Source organism: Glarea lozoyensis, assembly GCF_000409485.1.
Source record: "Glarea lozoyensis ATCC 20868 chromosome Unknown GLAREA9, whole genome shotgun sequence".
Classification (NCBI taxonomy): domain Eukaryota; kingdom Fungi; phylum Ascomycota; class Leotiomycetes; order Helotiales; family Helotiaceae; genus Glarea; species Glarea lozoyensis.
This window is the reverse complement of record NW_007361004.1, coordinates 1,426,941-1,451,755: the sequence shown is the minus strand read 5'-3', so window position 1 is coordinate 1,451,755 and position 24,815 is coordinate 1,426,941. Positions and strand designations below refer to the sequence as shown.

At 45.2% G+C, this 24,815-nt stretch overlaps 8 protein-coding genes across 8 annotated transcripts; 4 read left to right on the top strand and 4 right to left on the bottom strand.

Moving 5' to 3' along the window:
* Positions 1 to 2,686: 2,686 nt before the first annotated feature.
* On the top strand, positions 2,687 to 4,662 carry GLAREA_08431 (Cytochrome P450; the record flags this gene model as incomplete). Its single annotated transcript, XM_008090476.1, has 7 exons — positions 2,687 to 2,990; positions 3,034 to 3,303; positions 3,349 to 3,611; positions 3,666 to 4,115; positions 4,169 to 4,289; positions 4,339 to 4,389; positions 4,493 to 4,662. 7 exons carry the CDS (start codon positions 2,687 to 2,689, stop codon positions 4,660 to 4,662), a joined length of 1,629 nt encoding a protein of 542 aa, XP_008088667.1.
* A 2,662-nt stretch (positions 4,663 to 7,324) lies between these two features.
* On the top strand, positions 7,325 to 9,269 carry GLAREA_08430 (uncharacterized protein; the record flags this gene model as incomplete). Its single annotated transcript, XM_008090475.1, has 3 exons — positions 7,325 to 7,363; positions 7,468 to 8,788; positions 8,839 to 9,269. 3 exons carry the CDS (start codon positions 7,325 to 7,327, stop codon positions 9,267 to 9,269), a joined length of 1,791 nt encoding a protein of 596 aa, XP_008088666.1.
* A 432-nt stretch (positions 9,270 to 9,701) lies between these two features.
* Positions 9,702 to 13,247, bottom strand: GLAREA_08429 (HAD-like protein; the record flags this gene model as incomplete). Its single annotated transcript, XM_008090474.1, has 1 exon — positions 9,702 to 13,247. One exon carries the CDS (start codon positions 13,245 to 13,247, stop codon positions 9,702 to 9,704), a length of 3,546 nt encoding a protein of 1,181 aa, XP_008088665.1.
* Positions 13,248 to 14,780: 1,533 nt separating this feature from the next.
* GLAREA_08428 (uncharacterized protein) lies at positions 14,781 to 15,717 on the top strand (the record flags this gene model as incomplete). Its single annotated transcript, XM_008090473.1, has 2 exons — positions 14,781 to 14,813; positions 14,863 to 15,717. The coding sequence occupies 2 exons, from the start codon at positions 14,781 to 14,783 to the stop codon at positions 15,715 to 15,717; spliced, it is 888 nt and encodes a 295-aa protein (XP_008088664.1).
* Positions 15,718 to 16,069: 352 nt separating this feature from the next.
* GLAREA_08427 (Regulator of G-protein signaling, RGS) lies at positions 16,070 to 17,307 on the bottom strand (the record flags this gene model as incomplete). Its single annotated transcript, XM_008090472.1, has 3 exons — positions 16,070 to 16,306; positions 16,356 to 17,094; positions 17,150 to 17,307. 3 exons carry the CDS (start codon positions 17,305 to 17,307, stop codon positions 16,070 to 16,072), a joined length of 1,134 nt encoding a protein of 377 aa, XP_008088663.1.
* A 488-nt stretch (positions 17,308 to 17,795) lies between these two features.
* On the top strand, positions 17,796 to 18,382 carry GLAREA_08426 (Ribosomal protein L31e; the record flags this gene model as incomplete). Its single annotated transcript, XM_008090471.1, has 4 exons — positions 17,796 to 17,865; positions 17,932 to 17,957; positions 18,032 to 18,106; positions 18,179 to 18,382. The coding sequence occupies 4 exons, from the start codon at positions 17,796 to 17,798 to the stop codon at positions 18,380 to 18,382; spliced, it is 375 nt and encodes a 124-aa protein (XP_008088662.1).
* A 2,561-nt stretch (positions 18,383 to 20,943) lies between these two features.
* GLAREA_08425 (Uracil-DNA glycosylase-like protein) lies at positions 20,944 to 21,960 on the bottom strand (the record flags this gene model as incomplete). The annotated part of the gene is made up of 1 exon (XM_008090470.1): positions 20,944 to 21,960. The coding sequence occupies one exon, from the start codon at positions 21,958 to 21,960 to the stop codon at positions 20,944 to 20,946; it is 1,017 nt and encodes a 338-aa protein (XP_008088661.1).
* Positions 21,961 to 22,728: 768 nt separating this feature from the next.
* GLAREA_08424 (Protein kinase-like (PK-like)) lies at positions 22,729 to 24,415 on the bottom strand (the record flags this gene model as incomplete). Its single annotated transcript, XM_008090469.1, has 2 exons — positions 22,729 to 24,265; positions 24,327 to 24,415. 2 exons carry the CDS (start codon positions 24,413 to 24,415, stop codon positions 22,729 to 22,731), a joined length of 1,626 nt encoding a protein of 541 aa, XP_008088660.1.
* Positions 24,416 to 24,815: the final 400 nt, after the last annotated feature.

Below are 24,815 nucleotides of genomic sequence, written 5' to 3'. Positions count from 1 at the left end.
GATGCAGATACCGCTTTCTCTGTAATTCCCAGTTGCGCTGCCGGTGCAGCGGCCGTTGAGTGCGGCGTTTGTGGCAAGTGGGAAGAGTGTGAGGAGATATAGGTACTGCATAGTGATGGTTTTGGAATGGTGTAATGCTTGGGATGAAGTAGTATTGATTACTAGTAGTTGAAGTCGTTAACAGTTAACAAGACCTTCGAGCACGCAATCGAGGGACTTAGCTGCTGTTTAAATAGCCATTCTTCAGCTTCTGGTTGCCTTGACACACCGCATGGTGGGCGGTGTTCTGCAACTTCCCATGTTTTTGTTAAGTTTGGGGATTTGGTGCCAGAACAAACAGGTATTCAGGGTGTAAGACCGGCGAAAAGAAAGTCCATCTCATGCACATGAGGCTTCTCGTAGTCAGTACTAAGAACTTTATATTAACTTCTTGACGATAATAGCTAGTGTCGGGATCTTACAACCCAGCATGGCGTTCAGGTAGTCGTAGCCTTGCATTCGTGTAGTGTGTAAATGCTTCTTCACTCCTGTGATCCGAAGCCACAATTTTTACATTCGGTCTGGGCATGCTCGGTTCGGCCAATGAAGTTTGTGGATGAACAAATCTTACACTCGTTCCAGGGTGGATTATACCCCGCTCAAAGCAATTAATATTTACTTGCATGAGCAAAAGCATGGTGTTGTATATCGTGTTTTGGGAATCTGGTGACTGCAAATTGGATGCAATTCGCCTAGGTGAGAAATCAAGTGGTTAATTGGTGGAAGACATCAGTTTGGTGTTTCTCGAGAGTAGCATACGATCTTAGAGCAGAACTAGACAGCAGAAGAATGCACTTGCAATACGAAGGTGAAAAGGGAAACAAAAGCACCCAATGAAAGATCATGGACGAGAAATACCATAGAAGAAAGACTTAATTGATTACCTGATCTTTTTTTCCACACACCACCCGGAGACTGGCTCCTTATTTTAGTTTAAGTGGTTTTGGACCAAAGCCATAGACTAGAATTCAATGGCAACAAAATATGTCAGTACATGTATGAGAATGTCCAACACACTCTCAAGCAGATTTCGAGCCCAATCTCTCGATACAAGGCAATCAACTCACTCACATTGCTAACATACCTTGTTGATTTTTCCAGACGCTACTGAATTAGCTGGTGCTTTTGTACAACATGCTAGCTCTAAGATAGGTGGAGCCTCCAAGTTGAATATGATTGGACCTGAACTGACAAGAGAGTGGCACCTAACTTGGACGGCTAGTAACCTCTGGATTACAGTCTTCACTTCTGGACATCGCACACCCCTAGCAGAAAAGTTCAATGGTGTGTGGATGGTTTTCTATCTCTTGTCAATCCGTTGAAGTTGTTTCGAGCATTCTTGGAAGGATGGCCACTCGGAGTTTCCATATTGAGCTCTAAAGCATGAAGCCGGTTATCGCTACAATTCTTTCAGCATTGCAGAACTTCATGGCTGAAGTGTTATCTCCAGTTCCATTATCTCCAGTGGTAATCATTTGAGGAGAAGTGCATTCTACCTATCCAAGGCAGCTTGCTGCGTCGATATCCGTTCTGAGATGTCTTCAAATCATAATCTTGTTGTAAATTACAGTGAGGATATCGCCATCCATGGATGATAGATTCGTATAAAAAAGAGCTCTATGTTTTAAGGGCATCTACTAGTGTCTAGATTGGGCTGTTAAGCCGGCTTATGTCAAGCATTACAGTAACAAACTTCCGAAAGGTATTCCACAACTCAGGATTTCTGAGCCGTTGCAAAATCGGACCGATGGAATAACACCACCCGCTTCAAGACATTGTCTTGTTGTTCTTGTGGTAAATGAGAAAAATCCTATAGCATACAGCATTTAGTGTCCTAGGTAGTCTTTCGTTCGCCCAAGGTTTCTTCTTTGTTATACATAGCTTCGAGAAGCAAAGATTGTTGACACTCTCGCTTCCCATCATCGTCCATGTTATTTCCGTTGAAGCTATCTCTCAAAAGCAGACTATATTGGAAGATCCAGTCAAGCGAATCAGAATGGGGTTTCAATCTTTGCTGGTGGTATATTCTCTTCTTTGCATAGCTCAACACATTATAGATGGCGAATAAAAGTCTCACAGTCAAAAGAGCTTAAGTCCGCGGAGCTTACACGAGTTGCCCTACGCAGGTACAGAGTCTAGCGCAGCGGCTGAAACCTCGTTGACGGGTACTCTCTCACTACCTCACCGAGCTTACCATTTTCTTATTTTTCTCGTTCGGCAACGTTCCATTTGTTTGAACATTGTTGGTTTCCTCCATTACAACCCTTCAGAATGATGTTGGTTTGATTTTGACGAGTAAATTTGCGGTATCTTGCGCACAACTTTGCGAATCTAAAAAAGGTAATTGTTCAATTAATTCCAATTTTTCTCATTTTGCTTCTATTGTTGTCCCCGACGAGAACCGCCACGAATGCGATGCTATCCGCCTGCCTTTTCCAACAGAATAGCCAACAGAGTCTGAGATGACAACCTATCTTCTCACGTCAGCACTAGAGGTAATTTGTTTTGATTTCTATGAAAGAGACATCAATATAAATGCTCAATACGTCCAACTGCTACAGAAACATATGATTTAAGCTAGGCGATATATCAACCTTGGTGATCTTCGGAATAGCCACAAATTATCCCCTATCATTCAATTGAAGCCATGCCTAATAACGTGGATTTATTTTGGCAGTACCTGCCAACATCCAACTCAACCGCTCTTGCTATAACGTTATGTCTAGCGACTATCATCTGCTTTGTTGTTTTCACGCGAGAGTTAACGCCGTTACGCAATGTCCCTGGACCATTTCTCGCAAGTCTTAGCAACATATGGCTGTTTCGGCAGACGAAAACTTTCCAACGTCCTCTAATTGATATGGAACTACACAAAAGATATGGGCCAATTGTGCGCATTGGACCAAAAGAGGTCATGGTTTCAAGTCCAAGTTCTCTTAAGACTATCTACGGTAGATTATCTCAAAACCAGAACTCATAATCTGACTATGATAGGTGCTGGAAGCGCTTTTAAAAAGGCCGATTGGTACATCGCAGTCACCGATTGCGGCTGGGGTGGTCCAGATCGACTTAGCCTTCTTGGAGAGAAGAACATGGAGAAGTATCGTCTTCAAAGGAGGAATCTAGGGCCTGCTTATACTGTTGATGCTGTTAAAGACTACGAGGAGAATCTTGACAGCATTCTTGAGCAGAACATCAACACCATGCGAGAGCAGAGCGGAACAGCTTATGATCTAGATAACTTTCTCAACTTCTTCACATCCGGTCAGTCTTTTCAAATGACCTGTTTATTGTGACTAACTCCATAAGATTGCTTGTCTGGCTTAACATTAGGAACGAGCAAGAGTTTGCTCAAATCTCAAGTAGATGATGGTACAATTGGCGGTATCCACCACGCATGGATGTACATGCATGTTGTGGGATTCTTTCCACTCATCCACAGAGCAAACACGGCTTTTAAAGTACTCATGACTTCTCCAACAATAATTTCTTTTCAAAAGTGTGTCAGAGCCTGTATTCCAGCGATATTACGTCGTGTTGATGATGAACAGGGGAACCCAAATCCTTACAAAGTAAATCCTCCAGCCTTCTGTTGTTTCATGTGTTTCTCACTGATTGAAACATAGTTTCAGATGGATTTAATTTCCAACCGATTGTCGAACAAACCAACAGAATCGTCACTGAAGCCGCCGAAAGATGTTCTGGACAAATTGCTACATCTCCAGCTGACCCGTCCTACTTTGAAGGATAAAGATCACTGGATACAATCAATGGCTCTTACCAATTTTGGCGCAGGAGTGGAAACTACTGCCATTACCATAGGCTTTCTGATCGATAACATTATCAGTCATCCAGGATGTCAACAAAAGGTCCACGCTGAAATTGATCAGGCTCATCGAGACGGCGAGCTTCCTGCCGGTAAAGTGCTTAAAGTACGAGATATTCAGGATCATCTTCCTTACCTCAATGCTTGTCTTAAGGAGAGCATGAGATTGCACAGCGTCGTAGGGATGCCTCTTCCTAGAGCTGTTCCTGAAGGAGGAGTGACATTGGAAGGATATATGATACCCGCAGGAGTAAGCTTTAACATCCCCCTTCTTGAAGCAAATACTGATGCCAAATACCCTAGACAACTGTTGGTATAAATTCTTGGGTTCTGGGAAGGGACAAGTCACTCTACAGTGAAGATGCCGAGGAATGGAGACCTGAGAGATGGCTTGAGTATTCGTCCGAAAAGCTCAAGCAACTTGGTAACATAATGTTTCTTTTTATTAAGTGTTTATCACTGACAGTTTGTAGAATCTTACAATTTCTCTTTCGGCGCCGGCGCACGTTCATGTCCAGGAAAACGTAGGATCTCCCTCGCTTTGAAATTTTTGGTCCCGTAGAGTTTAACAGACTGATGTTTTCAGAGAGATTGTTAGAGATAGAGCTCGTGGCTAACGCAATATAGATCTCGCACAGGCTATCTATCTGAAGGCAATTCCTATGCTCTTCGATCATTTCGAATGGAGATTTCGTGATTCAACTCCCGAAAAGAAGATACAATGTACATTCTCGACTAGGTATGTCGGATTGATGGTGCAATGGAAGGAAAGAAAGACGGCCGTGGAGCACGATTGAAATTTCCAACTCATTTTGGGAGAAAACAACTCACAATTACCCTGGAATCAAAAATGCATATGTTTTATAATTTTCCGTATTTGCCTAATCTCTTTCGAATACTGACACGCTTTTTTCATGTCATGAACATCTCGCTTTTTGCTAATCTGATATACCTCAATACTTCTTGACGCCCGGACTTCTTCTTCTTTTTCTATCCCACCAAAAGCAACCCAGCGTTCTCCAACCGTCCTATCCTTCCTATGCTCCTTACCGAACGTCACAGAATCATCTCGATCCTGTCTATTATGACCGGAACTCTAGAATTGCAAATACACTGCGTCTCCCCACAGACCATGCATCTGTTTTTGAACATGTTTCGACATGTACAATACTCTGCACCGCACAATGAGCAAGGCTGGGAGCTGCAGTATCGAGCGTGGTGTTTGCAAACACATAAAATGCTTTTGCAGAAGGGACAGCTGTGTCGGGTACTCGAGTGGTCTTGAGAGAAATGGTGTGAATGTGGGTATATGCTGATCATTTTGAGTTTTGTGTGGATGCTGAGTGTTGTGTCTGTGTTGTGGTTGGATATGATGACGGTAATTGAACTTGGATGGCGTGATGGAGGTGTAAAGAATGTGAAAGAAAGCAAACAGTGATAGTTTATAGTATTTGAGAAAAAATCTGTTTTCGATTCGTAAATGTAAATGGTAAGCGTGCTGAGGTGTTATTAAAATTTTGCTCTATGGCCCTGATTCCTGCTTGTGCTTTAAAGTAATTGTATATTCCGAACTTTTGTCAACAAAGAGCTTTGATCTGACTGATTATGAATATCAAATCGCTCAACTGTGTCTAAGATATTGGTTAATGATTAATAATGATAGGGTTGGCATGTTAATACACGTGTAGAAGAAGATTGTACCGCGGTGAGACCCATCAGTTCAACGTTACCTGAATGGAAACCACAATCTAGACAAGATTTTCTATTCAGTGGCAACACAGGTGGAAAACAACTGAGACTTTAATGAGTAACGTGATACCGTTAAAAAATTTCATTACCAGGAATAGAATCATATAGATAACCATATCTATATCAAACTTCCGGACGCATTTCCTATTCATAATTTCGGCGAACACAGTCATCGTGAGGTCTTTTTGTCGCCGTGAACCACTTCAATATAGGTATCTCAAATCTAGAAAGCGATGATTTGCTGTCTCTGTTGCCAATCGAGCTTGAAATTCACCTGAAACCAGATCTCTCAATACCTAGAATATTCTTAAGATTCAAAACTATCCTTCGTCCATGGCCTGTAAAAACTGACTTTAGCAAGGCAGCATCTGCATTTGATTCAATTCCGAGAAACTTTGTATATTGTTCCATTGATTTGTATTCTAGTTGAGCCTGTTAGTGTGAAGTCCAACTACTCACCTGCGATCTGCCCCCTCCTTTTCGCTAAACGAGCAACAACGACCCACCTTCTGAATTAAAGAGTATATAATATTAAATGGCGAATTTTCGACCAATCAAATCGATTCTTATGAATTGACAAACCATCCCTCGGTCGTAAGTTCTCTCGAACTCTCTGATAACCACACGAGCTAATATCTGTTAGGTCTAGTTGGTTTATGGCGTCCGGCTGTAATTGTTTCAGTCTCACCGGAATGGTATGTTTATTCAAAAAGAAATCAACTCAGGCGATGTGCTAACACATCGAATAGTCGGGGGTTCGACTCTCCCCTGAGGGATCACAGCTCATCAGAGCATCTTTTTTTGCTTCTTTGTTCTTGGAGATATTTTGTTTTTTTGTTTTCCAAGATCGGTTTTGGCTCGCAAAGGCGAGCTTGTGGGCGACGATAGAGTAAAATGGTCTACAGAATAGTAATTAGTGAGCACATTAAACTGTAAGTAATGTTCAAATACATTAAAGTCCTGAAAGATATTTCTGGGCTATTTCGGAGATTTCATTAATAAATTAGAGTTGCAACTAATATAGTCCTATTCCGCCGCATCCTTAAAAGCAAGCTGGATCATAATTCGTTCTTACTTACACTACACGGATATAGGATTACTGGGACTAAAAAGTTATAGTATTATGAAAACCATTCGCAATGGCAGTACTACATAGGATGATGAATTTTAAAAATTCAAGTATACCTGTCGCGTCGAGTCGAGAATCGAAAGTCTTCGCCACGACTACATTTTTATGTATTTGATGAACAGTGTTACTATTGTAAAAGTGTAGGAACCAACTTTCGTCTTTATCAGAGGGATGAGTTTTACAAAATGTTGACAGGACAAGTTTAGAAAATCTACTGCTTTACTTGTATTTTGTTTACAAGAGGAACTTTCTGCGGTTGGCACAAGATAGTATTTGATTTCATTCCATACGTAACACGTTGCACATCTTCCAGATCGTGAGAGGTTGAAAACGTGGCGTACATGTTGTCTCGCAAAGAAAGAAAGAAAGTACCCCATGTCTTGGCATGTCTCGCTTCAACAAAAGTTTTGGCGGTGTTGTCAATGACGTGCGCCAGCCGCAAACATCGATAACCAGGAGCTCAAGCTACTAACGGCGACTCACTCTCATGCTAAGAAGGTAGCATTCCGCAATTTCTTGCAGATGCATCAATTGGCTATCACGCTTGTAGTGCTCTGATAATCAGAGTCCAACTCTTCACAATGTCGACACCGCCGGCTGGCAAGCGGGCCTCTGTATTGGTACGTATTCTAACCTCCAATTTGTTTTGTGTGAACATGATGTTTTGCGGCTTTTCCCAAAGTAGTTAATAGTATGCCCGGATTTGTCGCTGACTGAGTATCAGGTTACGGATTCCCGAGAACGCGGACAACCACCTCGAGCTGCGAATCAACGACCCAACCTTAACCCTGGAGCTCCGGGCCGCGCTCCTACTCGACTGATATCGGTCGATAACGTATTACAATATGCCTCTCAGATCCCCTCTGGCCAGGCGCGTGGTCCGCCAGGACGTAGACCAGTCCTTCAGCAACAACGACGAACAAGCGGAGGAACTCCACGGATAACCCAACAGAGCATGCCCGGACGAAGTACAAAAGTCAGCGAGAAACTGGTCCTCATTCCCGAAACTGTAAATGAGAAGGATGAATCCGACGACGATATCTTTGAAATCAGCTCCGCTATTCGTGAGGATGGACCACTGAGTAATGCTGAAATGGATGTGCTTAAGAAAAGGGGAGGGATTCGTGGAAAAAGTTATGCAGAAAGATTACCCAAGGCAAAACGGACGGATAAGGTTGCAAGAGTCACTGCCTATTGTACAGCTCAGGGCTACAAAGCAAAGGTCACAGCTACATTTGTTAAAGAAAGGCATGGTGCTAAGACCAAGCTTTACGATGATTGTCTATACACCGTCTACCACCTACCACTTTTACCAGGATCAGAAGGATTCCGAATAAGAAGCAGTCCCGTATTAAAAAGTCCCGGTGGAAAGGCGGTGCTGGACGAAGAGATTGAACGCAGTGAACAGCGGGACTACCATGAAGGTTATTTCGAAGACACAGATACGTACGGCGTACGAGGCGGCGAGGAAAGCCCGCAGAACGAGAGTGAAGAAGATAGGGATCGTCGAGAAGAAGCCGCACGTCGGAGTCGTGAGCGAATTCGTGTCCTTCAGCAAGGACGCCGAGGTGACAGCCCGAATCGTATAGCACCCGATGCGACTACCTTTGCGGAAATGTTCGTCTTCTCGTATGGTGTGGTTGTATTCTGGAATTTCACTGAGAGACAAGAGAAGGATATCCTCGCGGATCTGACGTTTTCAGAGCACCAGCTCGGCGTATCTCTTGTCTCGAGGCCGTTGGAAGAAGATGATTTCGAAACAGAGGAACTCCATTTCGAATACTCACCTCTGGTTGAGCGCCCGCGTGTGTTTAACGACATGATAACCCTCAGATCAGGAGATCATATGATCAAACTAGCTATGTCCCACGCAATAGCACAAAGCACCAAACTCTCGTTTTTCGAAGAGAAAATGTCTCAAACGATGTTGGATGCCCAGCATGTTCCGAAACAGTTAGCACTCACTGGTAAACTGGGAATGTCAAGGAAGGAAATCGTCAAGATCTTAGGTCGACTCTTCAAATCCCGCGTAGATGTGAATCTCTGTAAGTATTCCCGTCCCCCCTCCCAAATCCCTTAACTAATCCTCACCCAGCAAGCAACATCCTCGACGTCCCCAACTTCTTCTGGGACTCAGAACCCACACTCCACCCCCTCTACTTCGCCATCCGCGAATACCTCGAAATCGGACCCCGTATTAAAGTCCTGAACGAACGCTGTCGCGTCTTCCTCGACCTCGCTGAAATCCTCTCAGACAGCGTCGCAGACACCAAGATGAGCACCATCACCTGGATCATCATCATACTAATCGTCATTTCCATCGCCGTAACAGTCACTGAAGTAGGTTTGCGTTTCGCTATATTAGAGAAGGGTAAAAATGATCGAGGGAATACCGGAGCCGGCGTGCAGTGGGCGGAGGGGATGGAATTGCAGGGACGTAATTTTTCGAGCAAGGATTTTGATGGTGTGCAGTTGAGAGCGATTTGTGGAGCTGGGATCGTGCCAGAGAGGAATGGGGAGTTCTAGACATAAGGAGGGGAAGAACTTGTATAAATTTGCATCTAGTGTTGTCAATATGGGCTGGGCTTTGCATAGCGCGTGGTCGTTGGGGCGTTTCCTTGATGGGAGCCTACTAGGGCGGCTATCAGATATGGGCACATTGTTGTCCTTGTCGTATACAATTGAGTTCATTCATGCTTGACTATTCACATTTTTGTATTTAAAGAGATGATATGATGCTCGAACATTCTTCGTCCTTGAAATCCGACTATTTTATTATGTACAACCCTCTCCACACACTCGATCAGGTACGTCTATCGTCTCACTCATTTCCAACACATCAAGCCCTCCCTTCGCAAAGAGGAGTCAACGATCATATCCCATGCCGCTAAAGCGCCTAACACCCAATGCCGTACCCAAGATATCAACAAAAGAAAACAAAAGGGAATCTAATTACTCTCATACGTGTTCCAAGTTATCCAAAGGAACGTATCCCGCCTCTTCATTCTTCTTCGCGCCTCTAACCCACGAAAGTGCGTCTGATGCTTTTCCAACCAGCCCACCAAGACCCCAGCCTGTTCCACGTCTGCGGAGTTGGCCCTTCTCTTCGATAAGCGCATCATCCATCCAGCGTGGTCGTTTCCAGAGTTTGAGGAGGAGAGAACTGCAAACCACGGAGACGGAACTAGTGGCCATTGCAGCGCCAGCTGCCATTGGGTGCAAATGATAACCAAAGGGTAAGAAGACGCCCATGGCGAATGGAAGACCGACGACATTGTAGGCGCAAGCCCATACCAAGTTGAGCTTGATACGGTTGAAAATGGAGCGGGCGAGTTGGATAGAGGCAGGGATGTCCATGAGGTCGTTGGGGCGCATAAGGACTACATCTGCTGCTTCCATGGCGACATCAGTGCCACCTGCCATTGCAATACCAACGTCTGCGGTGGCAAGGGCGGGAGAGTCGTTGATTCCATCGCCGACCATCGCGACGCATTCGCCTTGAGACTGAAGTTGGCGAATGATTTCTTGTTTTTCGTCGGGGGAAACGCCGGCATGCACGTCTTCAGGGGATATGCCAACCATTTTTGCAACAGCTAGGGCTGTTGGCTTTTGATCACCGGTAACGATCGCAGTCTTAATACCCATCCGATGAAGTGCGGCAACGGCTGCACGGGCACTGTCCTTCACAGTGTCGGCCAGGCAAAGATGACCAGCAAAGGTGCCGTTGATTGCAATGAAGATGTTGGTAGTTCCAGCAGATGTGGTTTTTGATGACCCTGCCGCTTTACGGTTTGCCTCCTCAGATGAATTAATAGCATCTTCAGGGATCGGAATCTTGTTGTCGCGGAGGTATTTGACGCTTCCGATCAGGACGTTATAGCGAGCTCTCTCAGAGCTTGTAGCAGGCTCAACGATTGCGTTGACACCTTTGCCGACAGCGGCACCGAAATCTCCAACGCTACCATCGATTGTGCCATCCGGCCCGAGAGCAAGTTCCTCCTTTGCACCCAGCAAGATAGCCTTACCAATAGGGTGTTCACTACCCATTTCGGCAAGTCCAACGATAGTCCACCATAATTTCTTTTGGAATGCAGTGCTAGCCCAGCTTGATACGATCTTGGACTCAGCAACACTCATCTTTCCAAGTGTCAGAGTGCCAGTCTTGTCAAGGACGACTTGAGTAATCTTCGTAGCCGTTTCCAATGCAGCTCCACCTTTGACGAGAATACCATTCTCAGCACCAACACCTGTACCGACCATGACAGCTGTGGGTGTAGCAAGTCCAAGAGCACAAGGGCAGGCCAATACTATGACGGAGATACAAAGTTGAACGCAAACCATGAATTTCCCACCACTTTCCTCATCGATGAATATCTTGGGTGGGTTTGCAAGAACATGGCTGAGAATCATCCAAGTAGAGAAAGTAAGAAAGCCGAGCAAAAGGATGACTGGGACGAAATATCCGGCAATCAGGTCCGCAAGACGCTGAATCGGTGCTCTTGTTGTTTGAGCCTCTTGGACGAGCTTCACGATTTGGCTCAGCTGTGTATCTCTTCCGGCTCTGGTAACGCGGAAGTCAACGCGGCCGGCTCCATTCACAGTGCCACCGATAAGGAGACTGCCCTTCCGTTTCTGAACAGGCATAGCTTCTCCGGTCACCATGCTTTCATCCACGTAGGTTTCTCCTTTAGTAACGGTACCATCTGCTGGAATTTTATCGCCAGGTCTTAGGATCACGATATCACCAACTTGGATGAGTTCAGTGGGGATGATCCTTTCTTCCGCAGCGTTTCCTTCTTGAATAGAATCCTTTTGCTCAACGCCTGAGGTTGTAGCGAGTTCCCACCCTTCTGCGGCTTTTTCGGCGGCAATTGGATCGGCATATATAGTTGCCATGGAGGGCGCCAGGGACATCAATCGTGATAGAGCCTTGGATGTTTGTCCTTTGGCTCGGTTTTCGAGAAATCGACCGAGTGTGATGAAGGTGATGAGCATGGTGCTGGTCTCAAAAATGGTGCTAGGCCTCGAATGCGGTGGTGCAAGAATGGAGACCACCATTGCTGCAACACTGAAGAAGAATGCTGTAGAAGTTCCTAGGATGACTAGGACGTCCATTGTTGGGGAACCGTGCTTCATGGACTTGTAGGCGGAAATGTAGAATCGCTTGCCAATGCCGAATTGGACGGGTATCGTCAAGACTAGACAGACAATATCTCCGAGGTACAAACCAGGGAAGAAAACAATTAAACTTCCAAAATCGACTATGGGTAAAGCCATAGGAATGATCATGCTTATGAGCATAACTGGAATAGCAAAGGCAAGCGAGGTCCTGAATGCATTCCGCCACTCTGTGATCTCCTTGGTTTTGGCAAGAGATTCGAGTTGGGCGTTATTGTCGTCGCTATCTGCGACAAGTGCATTATACCCCAGACCCTCCACAATTTCGACCAAAGCTCGCAGGCCAGTTAAAGTAGGTTGATAAGTAATCGTTAACCTGGAAGTGCTAAGACTGACTTGGGCCGATTTAACTCCTTTTACAGCTTTAAGTGTGTCTTCGAGCGATGTGGCTGCAGCCGCATCTCTTACGCCAAACACCTTGAATTGAGCTGTCGAATTTGATGATGACTGATTCGTAGTACCAAACTGAGTGGAGAGAATTGTTGCGTCAAATCCGCGATCATCAATGATCTCCGCAATCTTCTTGGGTGTTAGTTTTGATGGATCATGTATGATAATCGCGCGTTCTGCTAATAGACTGATGTTGAACTGTATCAAGCCTTCTAGATCTTTGAAACCTCCCTCCACTGCGGACGTGCAAGCACCACATGTCATGCCTTCGATAGCAACAGTTGTCGTTGCTACCTTAGCTTGAGAGGAACTATCTCGTCTCGCCCTTTTGCCTTTGGCTCCCTCTGATTTCTGTGATTCGAGAATAATGGCGCCAAATCCCCGATCTTCGATAGTCTCTGCGATTTGTTCCGCACTTATGATAGTCGCGTCGTGTTCAATTACCGCTCTTTCTGACAGCAACGAGATACTGAAGCTCTTGATACCCGAGACGTCCTTGAAGCCACCTTCTATCGCAGAGGTACAAGCCCCGCAAGTCATTCCCTCGACAGAAAGCGTAGTAGTGGTCGTCGCAGGTTGATCCAACTCGGTTCCATCCTCTTCTTCATCATAAGAATACTCATCCCGCTTGAACATGGGCGACGGAAGGTCGGTGGCGAGAACTTCGGCATCGAATCCGCGGTCTTCTATCGTTTCCTGTATCTTTTCTGCGGAAATCTTCTGAGGATCGTGCATAACCACTGCTCTTTCCATGACCAAGCTCACTGATACGTTTCCAACGCCATCAACCCCAGCGAATCCAGATTCTACTGCTGAAGTGCAAGCACCGCAAGTCATCCCGCCCACTTTCAATGTAGTTGTCGCCATGTGCGCCGGAGTGTTTAACGATGATCCAGCGTTGCCTCCCGACGAGACCTTCAGATGCGATGGAACCATCGTGAATGTGCTTGCTGGCTACTGCTCAGCGCAGGTTGGTGACTGAAATTCGAACAGCGGCGTGATCATGAACCTTACGGCTCGTAACCTTTCTCGGATTCCCGACGAGGTCAGCCTGTACCCCAGCTGTCAGCTCAATGCTTAAGAATCAAAAGAGCACGTAGAGTAGGGGCAATCGTAACTGACGTCGCACACAATAGCAGAAGGCCAGCTTCTGAAGGCCGTCAAGACTGATTCTTATGTGGTCGCTGATCGTGGTTGTTCGTGATCCGGCTGAATTCGATATGTAAGCTGGCCAGAATCGGAAGCGCAGACTTGCTCGCTCGGTAGTTCTTGTGCAGGTCAAGTCACTTTCGGCAGAAAATAATCGAATGTAAATGACCACAATTAATTTTAAGAGAATGCTGAAATACTAGGATTCAAGAAAAGAACGTAGGAAGCAGGAGTCGGGCAAAAGAGTCGCGCGGCGGACAAAGGTTGGTGAACAGTCTGTCGTGGGCGTGTAACGACTTTGTACGAACACCTAAGTACTGGACAAGACTTTCGGATTGATAAGAAATTTCAGTAACCCGCTTAACATATCCAGCGTAGCGCAGGGGTTTTCTTTTCGAACATGGGGAAGCTTCAAATGAATTGTTTTGGTCCCTGTGCTTTGTTACTTGCAATAATTGCCATTGAACATGGGTTTGTTTGTGTCCACTTTGTTCCTCCCTCGCTCGGTGGCTAAACCAACGGACCGATGCGCAATCAGTCAAATACTCCTTCTAAATAGCCAACAGATACTCGTTTCTAGATTGTGATGAATTCCAAGAACGAGAAACCTGATCATGGACCTTCTTGGCCTCTTGGACAACCCGAGCGTCGACTCGAAAGCCTGATATCATGAAAGCTCAATTGGGGGGACTTTGGCACGAGGGTCCAGCTCCGAGTGGTCAGGAGACTCGCTAAAGTTAGCTGTAACAGGAGTCCGCGAACCTCATACAGTTCTGGAGCTGGTTGTTTGATGATGTTTCGACACCAAGGAAAGACAAGCTTTTTTATCGAAGATCACATGCCGAGAATGGACTGATTGAATACGCCTCTATCGTGTGAAGTTGTGGTTCAACAGTGCCCAGGTGGTTGTCATGATATGGCGTTGAAGATGCATGCGTTTGGTCAACATTTGGATACCTCAGCACGTGCTACGGCGGGGCTTCAGCAGCTCTGAGTGGGAAAATGAATCGTCAATGGTAATCAAGATCTAAGCAAAGAAAGATAGATTCATACCAAATTAACATATTCAAATGCATACCTAGGTATTGAATAATGATATGGCTTTATAAAGCTTCTGCTATGGAAGTGCAAATTGCAAAGTGCACCGAATCGACTTCAAAAGTGTAGGGAAAGCCGCTACGTCGCTTAAAGCTCCAGCTATGAGCCTATGATGAGCCTAGAAGACGCTTCCAGGCAACACCACGAGCCTCGCTGCCGTAGCCTTCTCTAAACTTACACCAACCTCCACAGCAACTTTACATAACCTCCACAACTTGTAAAATGGAGCAAACCAAGGCCCTGAACGCTCTAGAGGTAATAGAATACACATTCAGTTATTCAGTCAATCACTGACAGTCTACAGCCCTTCCTCGCCCTCTCCAAATCAGCAACCTCTCCCCGCGCCGCCGCTGATCTAGTAATCCGAGCAACATCCTCCCCCAACACATTCATCTTCAGCGAACTGCTCAGTACACCACAAATCCAATCTCTGAGCTCATCAACCGAATATGTAAACCACCTCACCCTCCTCCAGATCTTCAGCTATGGAACCTACACATCCTACACCTCAACCCCGGGTCTCCCCACCTTGAACGATGCCCAACTTCTCAAGCTACGACAGCTTTCATTCCTTACATTGGCACGAAACTCGGCAGATTTGAGCTACAGCAACCTTCTCACAAGCCTAGGAATGAGCACGCCGCGAGAGTTGGAGGACTTGGTGATTTCAGCAATCTACGCAGGTCTAGTATCCGCAACTCTAGATCCATACCACCAGAACGTGCTAGTCTCATCTGTATCGCCCCTTCGAGATCTCGAGCCAAATTCGATTCCCAGCATGCTCGACACCTTATCAGAATGGTCATCACGTTGCACCAGCACACTTGCAGATCTAGAGCGACAAATTGCCGGTATCAAAGCCGAAGCTGCGAGACGTCATAAGGAGGAAGCCGAGTGGAGTGCTGAGGTAGAGAAGATCACTGATGATAAGATTAAGGGGGATGCTGCGAAAGGCCCTCTGAATAACTTCATGAGTAGCATTACTGGTGGTCTGGGTATGGGCAGGAAACTTGGTGGCGGTCAAGGCAAGAGGGGTATGGCAGATGGGGATGCATGGGAAGACGATATGGACTTGGATGAAGAGGATGATGATATTCCACACCGAAACACCAGAGCTGCGAAGAAGAGAGGGTTTGGTGGGTTGGGAGGCGGCAAATAAACAACATTATACTGTGTAGCATTTGACAAACAATCATACGAGGCATTAGGAGAATCACGTAAAAGGTGTGCAGTGACAGCCGGGAGTTAGTAAACGGCAATACTTTACTTGATCATTGATATCCCGATCGTTGCATATATGAAAGGGTATTACCATTAACTAAAAATTAAAATCAAAAAGTACTCATAAAACCCCTCCGCGCTGCTCAGCTCTGACTAGCAAAATCCCGTTCCACAAAGAGGCCAAAAATGTTTCGATGCTTTATACATGGCCGCTGCTTTGATAACCGTAAACTCCTTCCACTCCGTATTTCATTATTGCCCAATCTAGGGTGTCATATAATGTCCATATTTTACAATCTTTTCCCAGGGACAAATACAAAAAGTATGACCAAGGCAGCGTCTATTAATATCGTGACGGCAAGGACCATCAGGGCACGCTTATTGAGGAGCCTACGCACATACGGCTCCTTGATTCTTTGGAAGCTCATAAACGTATACTCGCTGTATCCTATCAATTCAAGAAGCGGATCTAGAGCGTATTGGTGTGAGCAGAGTGCATAAACTCCGATAGTAAACGGTAATATTAGCTATCCTTTTGTCAGCGAGTAATCTCCATAAATTAGGGAATTCACCTACCCAAAGTCTGGTAACACGGTCATAATTCAAGAAGATGAAGATGAATCCCGCCCAAAATGCGGCGAAAATAGCAAGTAGTCCAATGATCAGTCTTAGGATTAAAGAAGGTGGAATGAGATTACCCAGTGCCTTCGTTCTTAGAAATCCTGGGAATGCATCACGCTCCATGGCTTGGAAAACCCAATCTTTTGCTGCATCGAAAACTTCAGGGTCATCTCGATTTCGTTCTTCGATGGAGACTGTGATCTGCTGGGTGATTGTGGGAGGAAGATGTATTTCCCGTTCAGCTCCAGGAAGCAGGTAGGTGTAAAGAATCTTTTCCGCTGAAGCTTTGATGTCTGCTCGCGCAACAGTATGAGCGGGGGAGTTCGAGTCCGAGGTCAAGTCCATGGGGCTGCTCATAAAACTCGGTCGTGGTCTATCATTTGAGGTCGTATTACGAGGATTTTGAGATCCAAAACTATTGGATGGTGAATGCTGAGTATTTAGACCGTTATTTAGACCATTTTCGGATTCTTCTCTAAGGTAGGCCGACATTTGCGCATCAACGTTCTTCTCCTTCTCAGATAATAGCATGGAGGGTCCGGAGGCTGGATGATTCATCTCTCCTAAGTTATCCAGTATCTGTGATGACCGTTTCGAGCCCGATTTATCTCCTTCTGGGGTCCCAATCATTACGGATCGGCGAAGCTCTCGTACGTAGTGTCGACATAATGACATATGTTGGGCGACATCAAGCCTGTCAATATGTTAGCTAAACGTGATTATAGGTTCTCCTTGAATCAATTCCATACCAGAAGTCTAAAGAGTCGACCGATCTCTGTTGATCCCTCATATAAATATAGAAAGAGAAGAGATCCACGGGGGGTGCTGTCCTCCTGCTAAGAACCTCGAAGAGGGTTGGTAGCCTATTTCGGTCCATGTCCGGCAAAGGTGAAGGTGACCTGTTCATCTTGAGATACAGCTGGTATTGTTTTGAGATATATTTCCCAGAGTAGTTGGGTGGTTGGGGAAAGAGCGAAGGGGTAAGGTGGGCGTGAAGGGGGCGCAGATCGAGGGATGAGGGAGAAGAAATGAGTGTAATCCGTCACCAATCGAGCTATTGAGTAGTTAAGAAATTTCTGAGAGAGTTTGTTATTGTCGCGACCTGCGTACAGTCGATATATTCCAAGACCGACAGATTTGCTGCCGTGTTGACGCGTCCGGCGCAGAGTTGATGGTACGGAGGTATGGTTGTCGTTGATCCTCTCCACGCAATTTCCAAGGCTGGGGTTTGCGATGGAACCAATACGAGACTAGCATCCTCAGGCACCAACCATATCTGTCGCTAAAGCCACACTAAGCGGCCGCGGCACACTCAAAGATTTTGGCGAAAACACCACGAAATTAACATCAACGAACTTTCGACAAACCCCGCGACATCCACCTCCAGTACGCACGATGTCCTCGAAAACCAAGAAGCCAGCGGGCAAGACCCAGCGATCTGCCATTGCTGATGTTGTCGCCAGAGGTAAAATTGCAACCTACATATCGCTAGCTTGCGTACCGTAAAGCCGGAATGCTAATTGCTAAATAGAGTACACCATCCACCTTCACAAGAGAGTACGTCGTTTCGATCCGAAAACGTTATGAGATGGTTGGGAATTTGAATATGGGCGGAACTAATTGTAATCCAGCTTCACGGTGTCACATTCAAGAAGCGCGCACCAAAGGCCATCAAGGAGATTAAGGCATTCGCAACAAAGTCAATGGTACGAACACAACATGATACAGAACGGACCGAAGGTGTCATCCAGGGTGCTGGGACTAATGCGACTTCATAGGGTACCTCCGATGTTCGTCTCGATCCCCAATTGAACAAGAAGGTCTGGGAAGCTGGTATCAAGGGTGTTCCATACAGACTTCGTGTCCGCATTTCAAGAAAGCGAAATGACGAGGAAGGTGCTAAAGAAAAGTTGTACAGCTATGTTCAGGCCGTCAATGTTAAGAACGCAAAGGGTTTGCAGACTGCGGTGGTTGAGGAATAAATACCTGATTTTTCTTGAACGACTTGCATGGGATGGTTGGAGTTGATTTGCATTCCGCTGGCTAGCTTATGAATGAAAAGGTCAATATTACCTTAAACGAATGTACCAAACCTAAATTCAGTTTACCAAGCGACGGACCTTCTCTAGCAGCCTTTCGATATCAATGCAAGCCCCCGATCGATTCGCCCATCTTCACAGTTATGTCGATCCCCTCTGGAAGCTCGAGTCTACGTCCATATGGAACTCACAAATACTGGAAGCTTGAAGGATTTTGCAGGTCTTACTTGTGATGGATGATGTGATTACACCATTTAAGATTTTCAGCTACCTCATCATGCCTCTGTGGAAATTTCTGGCTCCGGTGCCTTGCGGCAGACAAAGTATGTGATGCTAATTCCGCCTATTATGTCAACTTAAAATTATAGCCCAAAGCAGGTAGTTTCCTTTCAACTGCTTTCAAACGGTGTCCAAAATGTGTTAATTACTGAGAACAATTGACGAAATATACGATGTTGTGTCAAATGCAAAGAAGAAATCTTTATTTCGACTACAATTCATCTGCGTGCCTGTGCCTCTCACAGTGGATTTTACAGTTTCTCCTCGCGTCACTCTTGATCCAACAGTTCAAAGGGCTTCAGAATTTTCTTATCATAGTTTCCAGTGGGCCAGAAGAACAATGGCCGTGCGAACAACACCCAGGCCAGTTGAAGACATGTTTTTCGGTTCTTCTTCGAAATCTCCACTAAATTATCTCTAGGTATATTCTTTCACGATTGACTATATAAAACTTCACTAATCAGCACTCAGAACGTTTCAACCATTGTAGAGCATTGACCTTTGGAATTTTTCACGCATAGCTAGTTGATCAAGATCTAGTAGCTCAACGAGTTCAGACATCGGCGATGTCCAATACGCTATGTCTGAAGTGCCGTAAGATGACTCTAGTTGGATCTTGTAGTGTCGAGATTCTTCAACACTGAAATTCTCTCGAATTCTATCGTGATGGAAAATTGAGTTGTACTCGAACACGATATATTCTTTCGACTAGGTTGACAAAATATCGCATACTTCGTCTACTATTTTGGACAAATTAGTTGTGGGCGAAACACGATTTTTACTCCATTAGATTAATAAGATAGCGCATATTTCGTCTACTAATTTCAACAAATATGACCTATCTGAAGTTTCAATAGACGCGAAGAGACTTGATACTGTATCCTTCGTTGAATATATTGTCAATTTGACCTTAGGTACCTTATGGTGTGTGTTTTGAGTAGGGAAGATTATTTGCGACCCTTTCAAAGGTCTAGCATCTAGATGAGATAAGGAATAGCGATTATCTTCTTTGTCCAACGTGAGGGTCGTTGGCAATTTTTACAGATTTCAAGTTTCTTTGTCTGCCTCCAGACATCCATTCTCGTTAGATTTGTACAGACATACCGCCAAATAACACAACAAAGAAGTTCAAGCCTACGGAAAGGCAAGACTTTAAGGAGCTAGACATGAGCCTCTTTCATAACCAAAATAATTTGGGCCATCTTTCGAGGACTTTTCTTTAATAGAAACAAGACAATGTCCAAGTCATTTCGGATTCACAGTCAGGACCCTGGCGATTATTCACAACCATCGAGTCCCCGAAAGGCATTACTGGTGAAAACAGCACTGCAGAAATGTCCATATCAACATCGAGATGAGCTGTTCTTCCATCAGCCAATCTACTCGAGGATTCTCACCAGCTCCCACATCCAGGCGATCTCCAACGACTTGACCACTCTACCCTCCCAGCCGACCCAAATCTTCTTAAGAGCACCTCAAACACAAGTCACTATTACAACATGTGCCAAAAAAAGCCTACCAGCGGTACCTCAACCCAAACCACTTCAGACAACGCCGAATGTACCCAATGGATCTGTTGCAAGTGTGGAAAGGAGAACTCGACCGACTCAGTCTGGTGCACGAAACAAACACGCTTTAGTAACGCTTGCCGACATTATACAGTCAATTGCTTGGAATGCTTTAGCTATTAAGTTTGGCCTAAGCTCGGATAGGGGTATGTAAGGGAAACTGGCGTTATTATTTTTATCATGGGGGTTGGGAATAAATTTTACTGTTACTCTGAATGAGATGAATGATTGGAGATGATGTGATTAACAGGGTGGTTGGAATATACACTTTATTGTATACAAGAAAGAGATGAGTAATTGAAAGTAATATGATCAAGACGTGCTTGATATCTGGAGGTGATGAACCCCAATGATGTTAGACCTAGGCTTTAACCGCAAATAATCCACACGTTTGGATGTGACAAAAGACTTAAGTGACAAGTGCAGTTAATCTAGACATATTTGGCGCAAGTAAACAAGAAAGAACGCAGCCAAGAAAGCATTGAAGTAGACTACAGCTTGAGGTACAGTTCAATCACCTAACTCGTTATCCCCCTTTATGATAACCTACGTAGCATCGTTCAATCCTGACTAATTGATTTTTAGGTCGCATTCCAGAGACTCATGATTCGTATTCTACGAATAGGCCTTTACTTCCAAAGATTCCGTCCTTGTGTCTTAAGATGAAGTGCCATCCTCGGCAACAGTGTCTTGAGCAATCTCTCGCCTCCTAGCCTTGATCCAATCCCCAATCTGCGTCAACAGCTCCAACTTGACAGGATATAGTGGTAATGCACTAATGCAACTAGTACTATATGCGACGAAGACTTTTGCTCCCTCCCATCCATCTTTACCTTTTACTTCACCCATTCTCATACCTTCTTGCCATCCATATTTGAAGACTTCACCTTTCCCGGGTTTTCCATACTTGACTTTTCTGATAGAATCCCAAATCATCTTCCCGACAATGCAAACGACCTCTGGTCTCCAAACCCTAACCTTCTCATCCAGCCCTGGAACCCCAGCAGTAAGTTCCTTGGCACTCAGCTGCGCTACACTAGGAGTCGGCCTGTCCACCAAATTAGTATTCCCGCAACTATAATCGAGCAATTTCCTATCCTCTTGAGGCTTGAATTGGTAAGGTGTAATCCCAGATTCATGAACAATCTTCCAGAATTTGTTCTGTGGGTATGCATATGCATGTCCTGCTGTTGCCGTCGATATCCCAGGATTTGTGCCAATAAATAGAAGGAGGAGATTGGGACCAATAATGTCGGTTAAAGGAGCAAGATGGGCATACACTGATGGTGGCTCATAGCCGACTTGTCTCTTTTTGACAGTAGAGAAGGCCGCATCATCGTATTCTGGATTTTGAGATGGTGTAGTTGGTGTGTTTGATTTTGACCTCTTTGAAGGCGTTGATGGCTTCCTTTTTTTGGGCGTGGACTGTCCGATATTACCAGACTGACGTTTTCGTGAAGAGCTTTTTTGTACGGCATGAGCTTCTGATGACGAATCGAAAGCATCTGAATTTTCCTCATCAGATATTGATGTCAGACCGATAGGTGCTGGACTCCGACTAAGCAATTTTCTCGGACTTCGTCGTGGCGGCGCCTGAGCTTCAACCTCTTGAATCTCTGTCTTCGAGCCCTTAGCTACAAGATTTTGAGTCCTATTCTTGGGTTTTTGAGACATAATAATTTCCCCTTCAACCCGAGGGGATGCGGTCTTGTGCGGAGGTGGAGTTGAATGCATATATGAATTCAGATCGAGACGACCTCGGAACGTTGGTGGCGAAAGGGAAGATGAAGGGTCTTTTCCGGGTCTCCCCTCCAAATCATTTCTGGATCTTATAGACGAGTACATATTACATCTCTAGAGCCTAGCACTACTCTATCAAAGATCAAAGATGTGTGAATCTCACGGTTTTATTATATAATGTTGTTGATCTAAAGGTTGTCGTATCGTGGTACTTTCTGCCGTAGTTTTATAGGGATGACTCAGTGTAACCCCTTATTATTCAGGCACCAGGTTGCTATTTCCAGATTTTGAGGTGTCAAAAGATTAAGTAACATATAACTTCGATGTACAGATCTGTTTATCGAGCTGTGGTGTGTCGATTTGATATCTGGTTGCATTTGGTCGCTCATGTGGCTGCTAGTTCATAGAAATGATCTTTTCTAAGCGAGTCCCTCTCAACCTCAAGACTTATAAGTAGGTGCCTGGCTCGCCTGGTACGGCTGGGTACATCCTCCATTTAATTTCAATAGAATGTCACATTCGTGTTCAATACACATCCTGGTAAGTTCGTGTTTCGGTTTAATTTATTCAATTAAGTCCAACACACGGCTTGCATATTAGTCATTACAAGCTGTGCACATTATCCCACCTGCCCCCCCAACGCCATTAAATGCTGAACTCCATTGATATGCCTACGCAGCCTGGCCATTCTATTCAGACATTTCAAGAGCCACCAGGAATATAGACGCCATCCTTACATAGAATGACTACATCCTTAAAGAATCTTCTCCACTCCAACGGATCGCCCTTGATCTTTACAAACCGCACCTCGAATAGCTCAACTTCCCCTGTGACGTAAGTATCTACCACAATGTCGCCATGTAAACTACAATGCCTTCCGTCGATTGTCTTCACTTTGATCCATCCGGCATGATTTTGAAGCTGCATTTGAGTTACCGGCGGAACAGGAACATTAAGTTGGTGTAGTGCATCGCTGATAAGTTGCAGAAGTAGATTCGAGGAGAGATGTGAGAAGAAACGAGTGAGAGAATAATTAGGTACGATATCTCGAAAGCGACGAGCGTGTTGTGTCAGGCTGAAGGGTACTGATGGGGTGGGCGCGAATTGGCTCATCGATGGCTCGTCCGCGAGCGAATCGAATGCGTTACCTGATAAAGGTCGTGCAGTTTTACTGTTGATTGGCTGGCTTGCGCTGAAACTCGCAAGATTCGCCCGTGGTGGGCGTTCAAAATCGAAAGTGACATCATGTATAGGTGCTTCAGGTTGCGTAAACGAAAACCGAGGCGGCTGGTTAGAATCCACGTCCATCGCATCTTGATTTTGGCTCAATCTTTGTGAAGCAACAGGCTGCTGGCTGAAATCGATGTGTAAACCTTCAAGCATTCGTGTGGCCAGAGACAGCTGGTCTGTGATCTTTCCATCTGGTGTCAAAAGAGCATTCTTCCTCGTGTACCATGGGTGCGCCTTGATTTGCTGGAAGCTAAATCGTTGGCTTGTCTCTGTGTTCATCATTCCACGTAGCAAGGAAAGCACCGATTTTGGTAGCCTTTGCCAGAGATCATCTGTACTATGGCCCCTTTTGCCATTGTATTCTTCGAATTCCCAGCTGGCAGCTGTAGGCTCGTCCCACGGCGTATTTCCAACAAGTAAAACGAACAAGACCACACCGCAAGACCAAATATCGGCCAGATTCGCAGAGTAGCCTGGTGACTTTGGCGCATTCCTCGACTGTGTGCTCCTTGAACATGTGATAACTTCCGGGGCGATATACGGAGGACTGCCACACATTGTGGTGCTGAGCTTAGTCTTCCCATTATATTCAAAGAGTGTCGCAAGGCCAAAATCCGCAATCTTCAAATTGCCGGTGTCTGACAGCAGTATATTTTCGGGCTTTATGTCTCGATGTCCAACCCCCTTGGAGTGCATGTAGCTCACAGCACTTATCATTTGTGAAAAGTAAAAGTGTGCTATATCCTCGCTCACGCCAACATCTGCTTCAATCTTGTCGAAAAGATCTCCGCCTTCTGCATACTCCATTGCAATCCATTTCCAAATCTGATCTTCGCCAGTAGCAAACCACTCTATGATATTTGGATGCTGTCCAATATGGGAATGTAGCGACACCTCCATAGCAAGTTGTTTTGCCGATATGCGGCCATGTTTAACTGCGTATGCTTTATGGATGAACTTTACGGCGAACACAGGATTGGTTGCCTTGGGAGGGATAGCTTTTTTGATTCTAGTTGAAGTCGTTAGCAATTTAAACTTCCCAACTCAAATACTTGAAAGCTCCCACATACGATGCATAAGCTCCTCTCCCAATAGTCTCCGACACGATGCGAAAAGGCAAGTCGCGGGGTAAAGGGTCGAGTTGACTCTGCATCAACATTGTTATTAGAATGGCTCGAATAACACATGATTACTCGAGGATAGTAACCAAACATATATGAAGAGCAGAACACCCACTTACCATATCCAAAAGCAAAGCTTCCAGCAAAAGCGAAATAGCTATTCTTGTCCAATACTTTTTGTTATTGTCGCGTGCAAGTTTCGAGAGATGAACCCGTCGCGTCCCTGATTGGCCAAGGACGAGGCTTGGAAGCTCGAAGTCTGCCAATTCGTCAGCCTTGTGGCCCCAGCGTCGCGTTGTCAAAGCGACCGAAAGCAATCAAGTAAACATCCTCCAATTCCTTGAACCTACAAAATCAACCAAATCTTGCTTTGTCTGCCACAATCGCTTTGAGCTTCAGTATCCCATTTCACAACTCACAGTCTTTATTGTCGAATTC